This window comes from Triturus cristatus, chromosome 5_2 (genome assembly GCF_964204655.1).
Source record: "Triturus cristatus chromosome 5_2, aTriCri1.1, whole genome shotgun sequence".
In the NCBI taxonomy this organism is placed as follows: Eukaryota; Metazoa; Chordata; class Amphibia; order Caudata; family Salamandridae; genus Triturus; species Triturus cristatus.
The window spans coordinates 697,191,653-697,206,350 of NC_140588.1; the positions used below are offsets into that span (position 1 = coordinate 697,191,653).

General features: G+C 41.7%; 1 protein-coding gene across 1 annotated transcript in view; it reads left to right on the forward strand.

Annotated features, from left to right (window-relative positions):
* Positions 1 to 14,698, forward strand: part of LOC146829140 (xaa-Pro aminopeptidase 2-like) — a 329,035-nt gene that overhangs the window by 277,553 nt on the left and 36,784 nt on the right. Inside the window, exons 16-18 of the mRNA XM_085607765.1 lie at positions 1,781 to 1,841; positions 5,346 to 5,415; positions 7,096 to 7,200. Coding sequence (XP_085463891.1) covers positions 1,781 to 1,841; positions 5,346 to 5,415; positions 7,096 to 7,200 — 236 coding nt within the window. The remainder of the gene's footprint in view (positions 1 to 1,780; positions 1,842 to 5,345; positions 5,416 to 7,095; positions 7,201 to 14,698) is intronic.

Below are 14,698 nucleotides of genomic sequence, written 5' to 3' on the forward strand. Positions count from 1 at the left end.
GCAAGTGGAGTCTACTAGGGGACAACTGACAGGGAACCATCTTGAGCTCTGTTGTCACTAGAACCAGACATGGAACTTTTGAGATGATGTTTTCGATTTGAGATGCATGGTGTAGAAGAGAAGAGCAATTGTTGGTACAGGACAAGTATTGGAAAGCGAATGTAAGCAGATAAGAGGGCCCTTACCAAATATCGCCATCCACTCTTCCCGCACTCAGCCTACTGAAATGAAAAGGCCATTCCTAAAACAAAAGCCTTTTCGCCTTATGGAGGATCTGTGGAGCACTGAGTGGATGGGGTATTCTATGAACCAGGCAAATTACTCGTACTTATGAGTGCTCTTTTCCCCTATCTAGCCCCACCCTGCCACAACAATTCTACCATAGCTTTTTGGTTGAACTTAGGCCACATGATTCATGCTACAAATATCTGGCTGCTTATTATGGATTTCTGCCTAATCTCTATTGCCAACTATAGTGTGCGCCTTATCCTAGTGATCCTAATGCTGTGAGATTTGTCTATGCCCCTCATTTCCCACCAGCCTCACCACCCCATTTTCTTTCACAGACTTTGATCTGGGTTAAGCCAATGGCCCTGCTCCCAGTCAGATTTAGGAATGGTGCTGATGCTGATGACTGTTGATGTGCTACAAAGACTCCCTCTCCCACAGAAGCTGCTTGTATTTTTCCTAGCCACTGCTGATGCCCTGGGCATGATAAATGCCTTGCATGTCTTTGAAGACATCTTGAAATACGTGCTAATTAGCAATATTTTCAGAGTCAAAGTTGTAGAAGTTGTACAGTATCAGTGAAAACAGTAATTTTCAAATTTGCCCTGAATACATGAGACTCAGAGCAGCTAGAGTGCCTGGCTGTGCCCCACATTGTCTGCATTCATCTTCCATCACAGACCTAGTGCACTAGTGTGTGGATCATAGTCTCTGCCTTTGTTATGAACAGCATCGCTGTGACACACTCAGGGGTTGGTATTTTCCTTGAGAAAAATATCGGTTTAAGTTAAAATTGTGTTGTTGATATTTACGAGTAAGATGCATTTAAAGTCTCAGAGACCCTGCAGTACAACCCTTGAAACTTCCCGTGGAATTTCATCTATTTAGGATCTGCCAACATATCTGCTGTTATTGCTTGTGTATGTGCAGTCAATAGCCTATTCTGAAACTGGCATGCTGCGAAAGGACCAGACACGCCATTGCCTATGTTGAGTTTGTGCAAATAACATGCATAATAAATTAATTTACATTTATGACAGCAGCATCTCACAGATGAACCTGATGCTTAATTTAGGCTGGTGGCCTCCATGAATATGTTGTTGTAGGCTAGTCCTGAATCTACAGAGAACAAAGACATTTAGGGCTTGATTTAGAGCCTGGCGGACGGATATCCGGCCGCTTTATTACAAGTTCATTATATCCTTGTGATAAGGAGGACAGGATGTCCACCAGGCTGTGACGGGTAGCCCGTCTGACACATCTAAATAAGGCCCTAAACCATTTTGCTCGGTAACTAAAACGTTTTAGAGTGGCATGTGTTAATATTTACAAACTACATCTGTTTGGAATGAAATAAATATACTTAATATTTGCAATGTTTTATCGCATATGGTAAAATAGCATCCCTATTGTATCATTGCACTCCATTACCTGACCAGTAAATCAACTATTTTAGCTGTGAAGTATATACAGGCCTGACTGATCTGATGTTGCATTTTACAAAAAGGAGATGGTTTTTATTTAGAATTTGCTTGCCATACTTTTGATGCAGGGATGGAACAACAGACATCACCAGGACTCTGCACTGGGGAACTCCCACAGCGTTTGAGAAGGTAAATAGATATCTCTTCTACCCATTCTCAGGAGAACAGCTCGACGAGCTAATGCCATTGCTGCAGAGATGTTTCTGGAAATGCATGGGGTTGCTAAAAAACTTGCAGTAATAATGTGGTCTCCTTTATAATACAAGCATTTTTTTCACTGGGGTTTGTTTTCCCAAAGGCGCTTTAAACCTATCAAGTGACTGAGGTTATTGTGCATTGTTCGATCAGTTCTCAATAGTTCAGTGAGCTGAGTTCATGTTATTTCTATTGACATTTTCTCACATGTTGATTACATGATCCAAATATGATCGCTGAGGGGGTTCAGCGTTTGTCATAATGATCTTTACTTACCCCCTGGGGCACAAGTTCTAATAGCAGTTTTATAGCTAGAGTTGGTACTGTAAATGTTTTACATGTGTGTGTGTGTGCACATGTGTGTGGCATGTAATGATGCTATTCTATGAGTGAGAGGACTTTGGCTGCCTCCCTTCATAAGGTACCTGCTCAAAAGTGCTTTTGGGGAGAATCTAGGTCATCCCTCAACTCACTTTTAAGAAGGCCTTTGATGCATATCCATTATTAATATTTGTTAAAGACCTCGCATAGTTTAAGATCCACCATTGTGCAGGAATGCTGAAGAAAATAATGGACGGTACTTCTAATCTCCTGTATAATTGTCTTTCTATTTTAACAAGTTTTGACCAAGGTTGCTGGCTGCTTTCATTTTATACTTGAATATTGTATTGTACTGTTTTGTAATTGCATTTATATAGCGCTTGCTACCCCTGACAAGGAGTCGAAGAGCTTTTTCGGAAAGTAGCACGCCACTCCAGAACCCAAAATGGTTGATGGTAAATTAGTATAGTGAAATATGAAATTAATTTGTGGTGGATATGTTAGTCTGTTATTTGGAATGAGAATGATAGTGGAGGAATAGAAGAGGGAAAGGTTTGCATTTATATGGCGCTTGCTACCCCTGATGAGGCGTTGAAGCGCTTTTTGACGAGGAGCACACGACTCCGGAACCAAAAAAGGATCGGTGGTGAATTGGTCTAGGGAAATATGAAAGTAATTTGAACGGTGGACATTCTAGTCTTTTATTTGGATTGAAAAGGATAGTGAAGGGATGGAAGAGGGAAGGGTTTGCATTTATATAGCGCTTGCCACCCCTGATGAGGTGTTGAAGCACTTTTCTGCGAGTAGCTCGCTATTGGATGTGAAAACTGTGCACCTACTACGCAAAATGACTGAAGGAGACTTATCTGCTTTCTGTCCCTTGGCTGCCAGCAGACAGATATGAAGTCCTTGATGGTCTCAGTGTAAACACAAGTATGAAGGAGGCTTAATACAATACATAAGGAGTCCACCTTCCGCTACTTGCAGAGACAATCCATAAAAATGCCTTCTTGTTGCCTTTCCTCAGGCCAGAGTCAAGAATAGCGTATGGCTACTTATTGCAGAAGATGTGCAAATCGGGGAAATCTTCATGACATTTATCATTATAAAAGGTAGATGGTCCTCCTACAATACAGTCACTGGAGAAATGAACAGTGTGCTTGCTGAAAAGTGATTTAGTGGTGGAAGCCCCCCGCTCAATCAGGCATGTCTCTCCACACTGCAATTAACTCATTCAGAATAGTGGCAGCAACTGCTGCAGTTAACCATGAAATGTATCAAATCGGAAGGTGCCCGATAGGACCAAAGCATACATGAGCTTTATAAGGAAAGACAGAGAACCCAGACAAATGACTAACAGTGGTGTACCCTTGACAGGTCGCAAGAACGAAAAGAACAAGACTTGGATTTATAGCTCATTCGGATGCGACAAGTGGGCATAAATGACTGACATGGAACCACGCAGAACAGTCAATGCCACACATAAAGATCACCTGGCTCAGGACGCCCAGCATGCTTGCAACTAGTGGCTGTATTCCATGGGGGGCCAAATACCTCATTTACTTGTAAACGAAGGTAGCCTAGAAGTGCCATTGACGAGTTTACAGGCTGTCTTCATTTACATTCCACAGTTGAAGTGTAAAAGTGTGGGCACTCTAATACTTAAGTGTCGTGGGTCAGTGAGTGTGGAGACAGGATCAAAGAAATAACTTAAAAATAACAATTCTGCATTTTGGTCTTTTCATCCTTCAGTGCATATGAAACAGGCACACCGAAGTGAAAAATAAATGGAAGTGTAACTAATAGATGAGAAATGTACGCTTTAGTTAAGGGTTCCCTTATTACAAAATTCAATCTTACACACTTGTCACACAAAGTTTTGGAATCAACATCTTCTAAATCATAGACAACAAACAGTAGAAACCTTTTATAGGATTTTACAAAATGAATAGTGGTTATCAATTTCCCTGCACATTGAATGGCTATGGAAAATAAATATGGTCAGTCACTCAAAGAAAGCCACACGTTTTCTGTTTCGGGTGGGATTGTGGCATTTGGTACAAAAACTCATGCAATCAGTGAGCCCACAGTGAACTTGCACGCAGTGGTGGGCACTCTTATTGCTTAGTGGTGGGGCGGGGGTGGAATACATTACAACAAAAAGCACAACAAAAAAATAATTAAAATCCCACTTACCTGCCGCTCCAACGGCTGCCGCCTTTCTTCCCTCCTCCGATCCTGGACTCCAACTGCTCAGGCTCCTAGATGCAAAATGCCAGCGCTTCTCTCATGCTGCACGAGAAAAGTGCTGGCATTGGTCTGAGCAGCTTTGTTTGCCGCTCAGACGGTGCATTGGAGCCTGGGGTGTTTTTCCAACCTGGCTGTGCAACAGAGCGAAGTTGGAACAACTTAAGTGTGCGTGTGTGTAGGACGGCTGGCCAAACACACATGCCCACTTAAAAAGTGCTCACCATTCCTCCCCCTGCCATGCCTCTCCAACAGGATTGCCTTTCCCCGCCCCACTGAAGACTCGGTCATCAGCAGTTAGGCAAGAATAAAATTATAATAAAATGCTTTTATTATCATTTTATTTTTCTTCTTTTAGCAGGGGGTGGTGCTCCTATGCCATTACGGACGAGCCGCTCCTGCTTACACGCACCCCAAAACAGAACCAAGGATGTGAACTTTATGACTAAACTTCTTTTCATATAACTAGGACGTTCCATGTCAAATGCAAACAAAATTAAATGAGAAAGCCATAGCGGGATTTATATTAAAGTTACGAATACATAGGTTACAACAAGAAACATGGACATAAAAATGAGAAGGAAAGCTATAGAAAGGCTTGGGCTACGCACATAGACCTTAGGCATTAACTCACAACGAAATGAATAAAAAGAATACATATTCAAGTGACTTTACTCTTTCATATCCAACAACATGCATCGTAAGGAAGATCAAATATATTTATTAGTGGGGGTAGATATTGCTTTTTAATAAAAACCACATACCAGATCATGGTTATGACATTGTTATGTATATTTTAAAAGATTGTATCTATTTGGGCGTCATGTGTGCAGCCAGCTTTATTCAACTCTGACATTGCCTCCCCTTCAGGAAGCCTATACTAGAGTGTTGATGGGGAACATTGACCTGACGACGCTTGTTTTCCCTGCAGAATACTCAGGTGAGTCTGAATCTTTACTTCATACACTTCATACAGGAACAATAAATCCTTAATTTGTTCACTAATTCTACAGTAATGCTTCATTGCAATGTTAACATCTGGATAAGGAATGTAGAAAGTGTTAGCGAAACAATATATTTTTTTATTTTATACATTTACATTTAACAAAATGTCTCTTTAGTAATGATAACTTAGTGGAGTTTACTACAATTCTTTTTATGGAAAATCTTTTTTGAAAATGTACACGTTTTCTGAAACAAGAGCATATTACAGCATAGAGTTGATATGATCTTACATTTTAGAGCCATGTTCTGGTCCCCATGCCGGGGCATTCCTTGAAGGCAATTCATGGGTCACAGGATTCGTGGATCAACCGAAATGAACTGGAAGAGATTGAATCCATTAGGACACACTCCGCTCTCATTGCTAGATTCATAGATCAATTATTTTTTGTTAATCATGTTTTAGCACATAACAGAATCCAATATAAAAATAATGACTGATTAGGCAGCCAAGATAAATATGATAGGCCATGACTTTGGTCATGGATCTATAAACTTACTTTTGGGTTCCCTTCTTTGGCAATATAGCACTGATCCTACCATTATGAGCATCTGAGAAGTGCTGCTCCCACACAAACACCAGAGCACACCTAGTTTCTGGTTCTACCTGACTGTGGCATTCAGCACTGTGTGCCAGTACATACCGATCCATCATTTCCATGATTTACTGTGAATCGTGGGAGTTGACCTATGTTGCCTCAAAATATTCCTAATTTCCGCACCCACAATGGAAAAGCTCAGCTTTTTACTGTCATTCTTGTCTTCTTCAAATGCAGGGTGTCTCAAGGAGGTGACATCAAATACAAGGCCCCTCTTTGCTATTTCTAGACATCAACCAATTTGGCAACCAGATGCATGCAGAGGACAGGCCCATCCACTGATATTAGAAATTTGTGAAGAGAAAGTCAGAAGCTGTCCCCAATTCACAGACTGGCTTTGTACACCCTCAAAGTGTAAAGACTGTGATGTGCAAAATAGATGATGTTGTAATAAATGGACTACATTATTGATCATCTTCAGTGTTATTCTGAGCCCGAGTTTTCCTCATAAGAGTCCTGCTAGACTGCCACCACGTCTCTGCGGTTTCTTCCCAAACTTTCAAAGTTTACGCATTTTATATGAATCAGGCAGGAGGAGGAGGGCTCATAGCATCTTTTAAAGAAGAGGATGGGAATTGTCAAAATATAAAAAAGAGACAGGGAAATTAGTTATTAGTGATGCAATGCCATTTTAATTTAAATGGCCTAGGCACGCCACATCCAAAGCACACCTCTCTAAATTAGCTATGGTTTTTCAGTTTACCTACTAAGGAAATCAACTACTTTCACTTAATACATATTTGTAAGAGATTTCACAATAAATAGTTACATCATGTAATCATAACAATGTTTAATGGTTATTTGATATAGATGTGGCATTGCTCCTGAGCCTACATTGCAGATATGTAATGTTTCACACCATAGATAGAATCCACATCTGATTAATCTGATGAGAAATCAGTTTCTTTAATTAACTAAATATAACGTTATTTTTACTTTTATAATGTGAAAACAATTGTTACCATTGCATATTAGATAATAGTCATTGCACTAATTTTCCATTTTGTTTCTGGTTACAGGAAGAAGCCTGGAGGCCTTTGCCCGAAGACCTTTGTGGAGTGCTGGACTAGACTACGGGCATGGAACCGGCCATGGAATTGGGAATTTCCTGTCAGTCCATGAGTGTATGTTAATTTAATGAGGAAGTAAACTGACCCAATATGTTTATGCAGCTCACCGACAGGGAAGTATTTGGAGCAGTTGAAATACCGAATATATAAAATGAAACCTGTTGCTTTCTAAATTTTGCTTAAAAAACGATATGATCACATGATCAAAGAGCATTTGTCTACACTTTGCCTTGTACATTCAATGAAATCCGAAGGAAATCGAAGTGAAATGATGCAATGATGTTATCTTCTTTGGAGAAACAAAATATATCATTCCACTACTTTTGTCTTCACACTTCAACATTATAGTCCAGGCCTATCACCTCCATTCCCATGTTTTACTTAAAAATAGATTTATATATTCGCAGAGATAAGGTGTTTACTCCTGCAGCTGTTGAGGCAGTCATCCATTAGTCATGACCCAGTCATGAGGCTAGTCACAGTGCGCACAAAAGGTTGGAAACTATTTCCCTCATTCAAAGAATTAACTTTATTAATAAAGAAAATCACTCATGATGTAAAGTTGCCTAGTCCCCATGCCTAATACTAGCATTATTTCATCACTTTCCTCATGGTGTGAAGTATCTGAAGCACATTACTGCTGATCCAATACCTTACCCCATGCCTTTACCTAATCCATACACAAAACCGATTCCTCATCCTATCTCGAATCCGAGAACTAATGCAAACCCTTATGGTAAATCTAACAATAATCTGATTCCAAACAGTGACCCTTACCCTTAACCCATTCTCTTAACTTTAACCATAACCCATTCTCTTACCTTTACCCCACCCTTTAGGTCAGAGGGTGGTGGGGCTGTTGGAGGTCTTGTGCAATCAATGTTTTTGTGTGCACAGTACTTGTGCCCCCTCCTTGTCTGGAAGGGTTAAGGCTGTTTACTGATGGTGGGCCTTAGCTTTTTCAATATGGATATTAAAAGAAATCAAAGTGATCGGGCACAAGATGGGGCTGGCGACAAGATCGGGTATGATCGGAACTTCCACACCAGGGTGACCGGTAGCCCTCCTCTGGCAGGGGTAATGTACACAGGATGGATAGAGGAAAATCATTTGTGATATAGTTTCCATTTAGTGATACCCTTTCATTGCTTCTGCTTGTTGATTCTCCTACAAGATGGGATCAGCTCGCAGTGGACTTTAATACAAAGAGCATACACTTTTCACCAATATTACTCATTATACAATGTAATGCCATCTGTGAGCTTGGTTTATATCAATTGGTGTTGGTAGTGATTCAAAATCTTCAATGTTACATTCTATTCTCTGGCCATGCTCGCATGTCTCCCTTGTACAGGACTGACGACTCACACATATACATTAGATTTCACCTACAGAACACCTATTTTGGGGATGCACATTCCAACCAAAACCCGTATTCTCCACACATTTCCCCGATCCCTACATCAAAGTTAGTCCTTACTACAAACATTCAACCCACCCACCTCCAATATCCAATACTTGAGCAGTCACCCGACATCCAACACTGCTCTCCACACTATCATTCCAATCTCCCCTAAAAATGGTTATAGTAATGCATTGCATGCAAGACAAAATGGTGTCAACATAATGAGCACAACATGGATTAAAACCCATATATTTAGGTACTGACAAGTCAGTCTTACTGTTGTCACTTACACACCACAAAACCAAACAGCAGATAAAAATGTAGATAAACCAAGAATCAACTCCATACTCTTATGTGCACAGCATCACATCATGAAACACCAACTTGAATTCTGATACATATATAGATACACTATACTGAAGTGGATCGATGAACAATCAACCTCCAATTGTGAGAACAACTGAAATGTTGTCCAGCAAAATTGCCCTACTCATAAAACACCACAAAATTCTTGATAGAGTAAACACATTTTACTTTTACAACCACTAATAGAAACTTAAGACTGAACAAACTCTCTATTTACTTCGCACTATATCCATCAAAATAACTGCCACTACCAAACGATTGTTTCTTCTGTGCGATTTATGACCTTCACACAAAAGTTTGCCCTTATATAGAATGCGCTTTAATGTCTAACAATAGTGGTTAGCGCTATCCAAATCATTATTATCATTATTGTTACTATTTGTTAAGCCTTAATGCACTGAGGAATTTTAGTGCTAGGAACCAGAATAAAATGAATAAAAAAGACAAACAGATAGACGAAGGACAATAGCCAAGAGATGGGGAAGAAATAAGGCAAGAGACCAAGCCAGGCAAACATCAGATGACAGCTAAAACTGTGAAAATAGATAGGTTTATTAGAACATGTTGAAGACTTGGAAGCTGGACATAGGACACAGAACTTAGAGGAGATCAGTGCAAACCTTGCACCCAGTCTAGATTAAGCAATGACACCCGAGTAAGTCGGCTTAATTCAGACGATGTGCACAAGGGACTCAGCACTTAAACATTTGTCACTGAGCAGGCTAAGGGGACATTAGGCAAGATAGAAATAAATGGCCATCTTGTGGAAGGCTTTATGGGACAAGCAAAGTGCATGGAAATATATCCTTTTTAGGTCTCGCCTTGCTATCGCGTAAGCTATCGCGTAAGCGATCGCAAGGCGAGACTATAGAGAGCGGGTTTGAAAAGTGCTCCCAAAAAGCGGATTGCCTTGATAGCACGCGCACAATCACGCGCATCGTGCCGCCATGCAATCCGCCTTTTGGGAGCACTTCAGAGGGTCCGCTCCCCCGCCCCCAAGCGCGCGCGCGCCACGCTCCGCCGGGCTTGTTAAGGATGCGTCTTTGCATTCTCAACAGCCCCCTCTCCCCTCCGAGTGTATAAATCCCTCCCCAGGCACTGCGTGCTGATGTTCTGCTCCCTCAGGTCGCACCAGGTGAATAACACAGTCATTAGCTGACGCAGGATGCGCGCTGTTGTTTCAAACGAAGACAAGACCTGCGAAGGAGCCCTTGAAGTTTACCGCTAAATACAATCTTACCTAAGACATCATCAGAACCGCTCAGACATATCAGTGGGGGTGTCGGCGCGTGTTTGCTGTGTGCTTGAGAGATGGCGCATTAACCAGAACACCGCGGTTTGGAAGCTGGTGGGTATGCTTCACTCTGAGAGTTTTTAATTTGGCAAATATGCAAACTCTCCCAGCATGGCCTGACTGACTATAAACTGGTATCTCTGATTCATTTTTCACGTTACCATACCAAACTACTAAAAGTCAGTTTGGAACTCCGGCTGCAACACAGAAGCTAACAGCGGTGCGTGTGCAAGATTTTTGGCGCCTTAGACACAGTGCAGACGGTGGTTGTTAAAATGTACATTTGTGTGTAGAAAACCTAACCGTAAACATCTGTTCTTCCAGTCCTTAAGCATCACAGAACACACAGCACCTCTCCCGCTTGGTGAATGGGTCTCTCGAGGAGGGAGCGCCGCTAGTGACGTGGAAAGCGTGATTGTTTCTGTCTGACAAGAGCTTCAGGCCTGGAGTGTACACGTGTGCCTAATTTCTCGAGGGGCCCTCGGTGCTACGGTAGCCGCGCAGGCCTGGCTGCTGGTAGCTAACAAGAAGCAGACCGGTGTCGATGACGGAACACGGGGAACACCACATCTGCCTTCCGGAAAAGGCTTGTACTACGGACGAGGATGCAGAATTGATTGCCCTAATTGGCAAACTTTCGGTTATATTGACGTTTTAGTTCTCCAAATGTCCGAAGTATTCTCTCCCCTCAAAAAACAAAACAAAATAATCAACAGATGACAAAAATGGTAGCGCCAGGACCTTTGGGTCACCAGGTGCACCAATTGTTAAAGTTCAATAAAGCTTTTTGAAATAAAAAAAAAAAAAAAAAAAGTTCAATTGGAATCTCCTCAGCAGTTACGTCTGACTAAACTCTCCCAACACAATTACCGTTGACGTCTAAATCCAAAGAAAGTGATTCACGATAACACATCGGTCATGCAGGCTGAATTAGCTACCTTAAGCATTTAATATTCTACTGTAAAGCCACATAGGATCATGTGAAAAAGTGGTGAAAAAGACACATTTACTCCTTGTTTTCCATGTAAAGCACTGCCAGAGACATCAGCAGCAAAGAGCATCAAATTACTAAAACGTTTCCAAACAACGTCACAGTGTACTGTGGCTAGGCACCACCTCCGGAATCATGAAAATTATTTCTAGCTCGTTCGCTTTGTAAGTCCTGGCAACGCGTGATGTCCCCCCCCCCCATCCCCAAGCTGCGCCTTTCCGGGGTCGGTTTGGACATACCCCAGGCTATTTTGTGAAAATATCCAAAACTAACTTTAGTTGTAAATATTTAGCCCATTAAAACATTAAGCAGTGTTAAATCACGCAGCTAACCATTCGCCTCGTTCGGCTTAACTACTAAATGTAAACGCCTAATACATAAATGCAATATCAACGAAACCTAGTTTTCTCTCTGCAAACGGTGACTGTTCGTATTTCGTGCTGAAAGGTTTTTGGCCCAGCCCTCTTCTTGCAGAGGCCGGCCTCTCTTCCCGTATCCTTCGGCGTCTCTGCGGCAGACAGCGGCCTCCGGAACAGTAGGTTCCCCAGCCGGCTCCGGCACAGCCAGCCATGCTCTCTCGCCTCCTGAAGGAGCACCAGGCCAAGCAGAGCGAACGCCGGGACCTTCAGGGTAGGTCCACCGGCGCGGGGCCTAATGTGTCCACAGCATCCCCGGCCTCGAGTAGCCTTGTCTTAGGGTTCCGTGTGGCACTATTCTTGGCAGCGTTCTGTGCTTTGCCTCCTTCGCAGAGGCCTGTCACGGGCAGGACCCGTGACTTGATCTGAGCATTGAGGACCTTAACTGCGAGTCCACTAAGAAACGACTGTATTACGTGGCTGGCGAGAGTTGTTTTTACCCATTATGGTGATTTTCGTCCCTTGGTTGTCTTCTGTTCACCCCTGTGATGTTTATTTTGATTGCATGACCCCATTGAAAAAAAAACGTAAAAATCAATAAAAACTACACTGAGTTAAAAGTATATTTCAGTTGGGGAGCAGAGGGGTGGGAGATTCGGTTTGTCATCCTCACAGTATCCGCGTCCTCTGAGGTTTTATCACCCCTGTCATAGACAAACAAGCATTTGCAATGCAATAGGTCTCGCATTTACACGAGTTTGAGCTATTGGCTTTGTAGATTACAATGCCTTTTATTAATGTGTTGTTTTTTTAAACAAATAAATAAAAGGCATTGTCATTTACAATGCCAATAGCATAAACTCTCGCAAATGCGAGACCTATTGCATTGCAAATGCTTGTTATGGTAGGTAGCTGAGATTTTTCTTTTGCCTGAGATGCAGGGTCGGAATTCTTGAAACCTTGAACTAGTTACATGGCCATGGTCTAAAGCTGTTACAACTCTGAGATGGACTGCTCCCAGAGGCCCAGACAGAGGGCATAATCTAAAAGGGATACAATGCAAGGCCCTACCACCTCTCAAGCCTCAACAAGGGGACAAAGGGATTAATATTTCTCAAGGTCTTTAGCTGGGCAAATCCTATGGACAAGCCTTTCTGGATTTGATTTAAGAATAAAATACACATTTTGATAAAAAATATAACAAAGCCATAATTCCAACCATTTCGTTAACTTGTATCCTAACCCTAAACTTCCTCGTGAACTACGTCATCACCATTTCTCTAACTAAAGCTAAACATGCTAATGTGTTTTAATATTTTAATATATATTTTTAAAGATTTCCTAACTGTTCAATGATTGCTTTCACACTAATATTTATTTAAGATTTTTAGGTTGTGATAAGGGATGAATTTCAGTTTTATTTAAATAAGTAGTATTGGTCATTTATCTTTATTAAGGTCTCATATGATTCTGATGTGATAGACAGTAATAATAGATCATTATCCACATATTTTGAAAATCTTTGATGTGTAATCCCCTATTCACAAATCACATAAACGCATATTATTGTTTAGTTTTTCCACAATAGCTTCTAATGCCGGAAAGAACACTCTCTAAACAAGAGCATGTCTCTTTAATCTCTGATTGTTCACAATGATATATAAGCATCTATTCTGAGTTTTTTTTTGTTGCCTTGGTCATTTCAAGAATATTTAAAAGGCCTATATCTGCACTGATCTCACTGTGAAAATTGGCTTTGTAAAAATATCAAATTAATTTTAAATGATTACTTTTTTAAGTTTATATATTGTGCCATTGTCATCAGCATCACAGAGAGAATTATGAAAGGTTTATATATTTACTTACTTACTCAACAGTAAATGGCCATCCCAGAGTGCATGGAGTATACAATGCACAGCAACAACACAATTACAACATCCAGAGGTATGTGGTCCTCTATCTGTTAGCAAAATTGTGATGAAAAGGAACTAGCTCAATCCAGGTGGGATAGCAGATGATAGTCAGAAAAGTGGGAGATAACCTAATAGTCAAGGGAGTCAACAGTGGGCTAAAATGTGCCTACGTTTAGATTCATGGATGCTGATTGAAAGTCAGATGGCAAGCCGTGATGGAAAATCGAGAATAAATAAAAAATGTAAGTTGGCTAGGATTGCTTGGCTTATCTAAGGCATCTCTCTCTACAGCAAAGGACATTACCTTTATATGACTGTATATCAGTTGATCGTGAGTAGCAATGGCTTTCAATCGTGGGGCAATGTCTCTCTGTGGCACCAGAGTTGCAATGCCTACCAAGTTCCTATCCCCCGAAGACAAAAAATGTCCTCCATAACCCCCAACAACGACAGTTTGGAGTTCACCTTCATCGGGGAATTTATAACAGCCAAAAGTGTTTGTTCAATTGCGGACCAATATCTGGTTCTAGAGTAGTGGGACATGGCCATACCATGTGGAAGAAGTCAGCTTGGAGGGACCTGCACCTCCCACAATTGGAGTTAGGGAGAGACCAGCCACCTGGAAGAGCTAAGGGGACATGTATGTGTGATGGGGATAGTATAGCTGTACCAGGCGTAGACGCACCAATATTACAAGTTCATGCAGGGCCATGCAAGTCTCCAGTCAGTCAGCCTCATCAAGTTCCCCATTCCAGCCCAACCAAGTCTGGCAGAGGCGTTCTAACATTTCAGGACCATTGTTAATCAAAGGGCGGTACAGTTGGGAGAATATGCCCCACCTGATCCACTCCATCAACAGTTTTGCTTCAAGAGGATTAAACTCTGGCACCTCCTGGAGTCGTAACAAGTAGCAACCCAAGGCATGTCGCACTTGAAGATATTTGTGAAATTGTATGTGATAGACTGAGAAATGAGCTTGTAAGGTGACAAATGAGCATATGGTCAAACCGCGCCATAGGTCAGCTAGTGTTGAGATTCCCAGTAGGCCCCATTTAAGAAAGCCCTCCAATGTCGACCCCGCCAGAGAGGGTTTTGGCCCATCAGATGGTCCCCCCAACTCGTGATGGGGAGGGCCCTCCTAGATATTAGAGGATTACCCTGGTGACCTGCGGAAGAGCTTCGGGTATCGGAAGACCACAGAGATGGTCAAGCACTCATTCCAGCCTG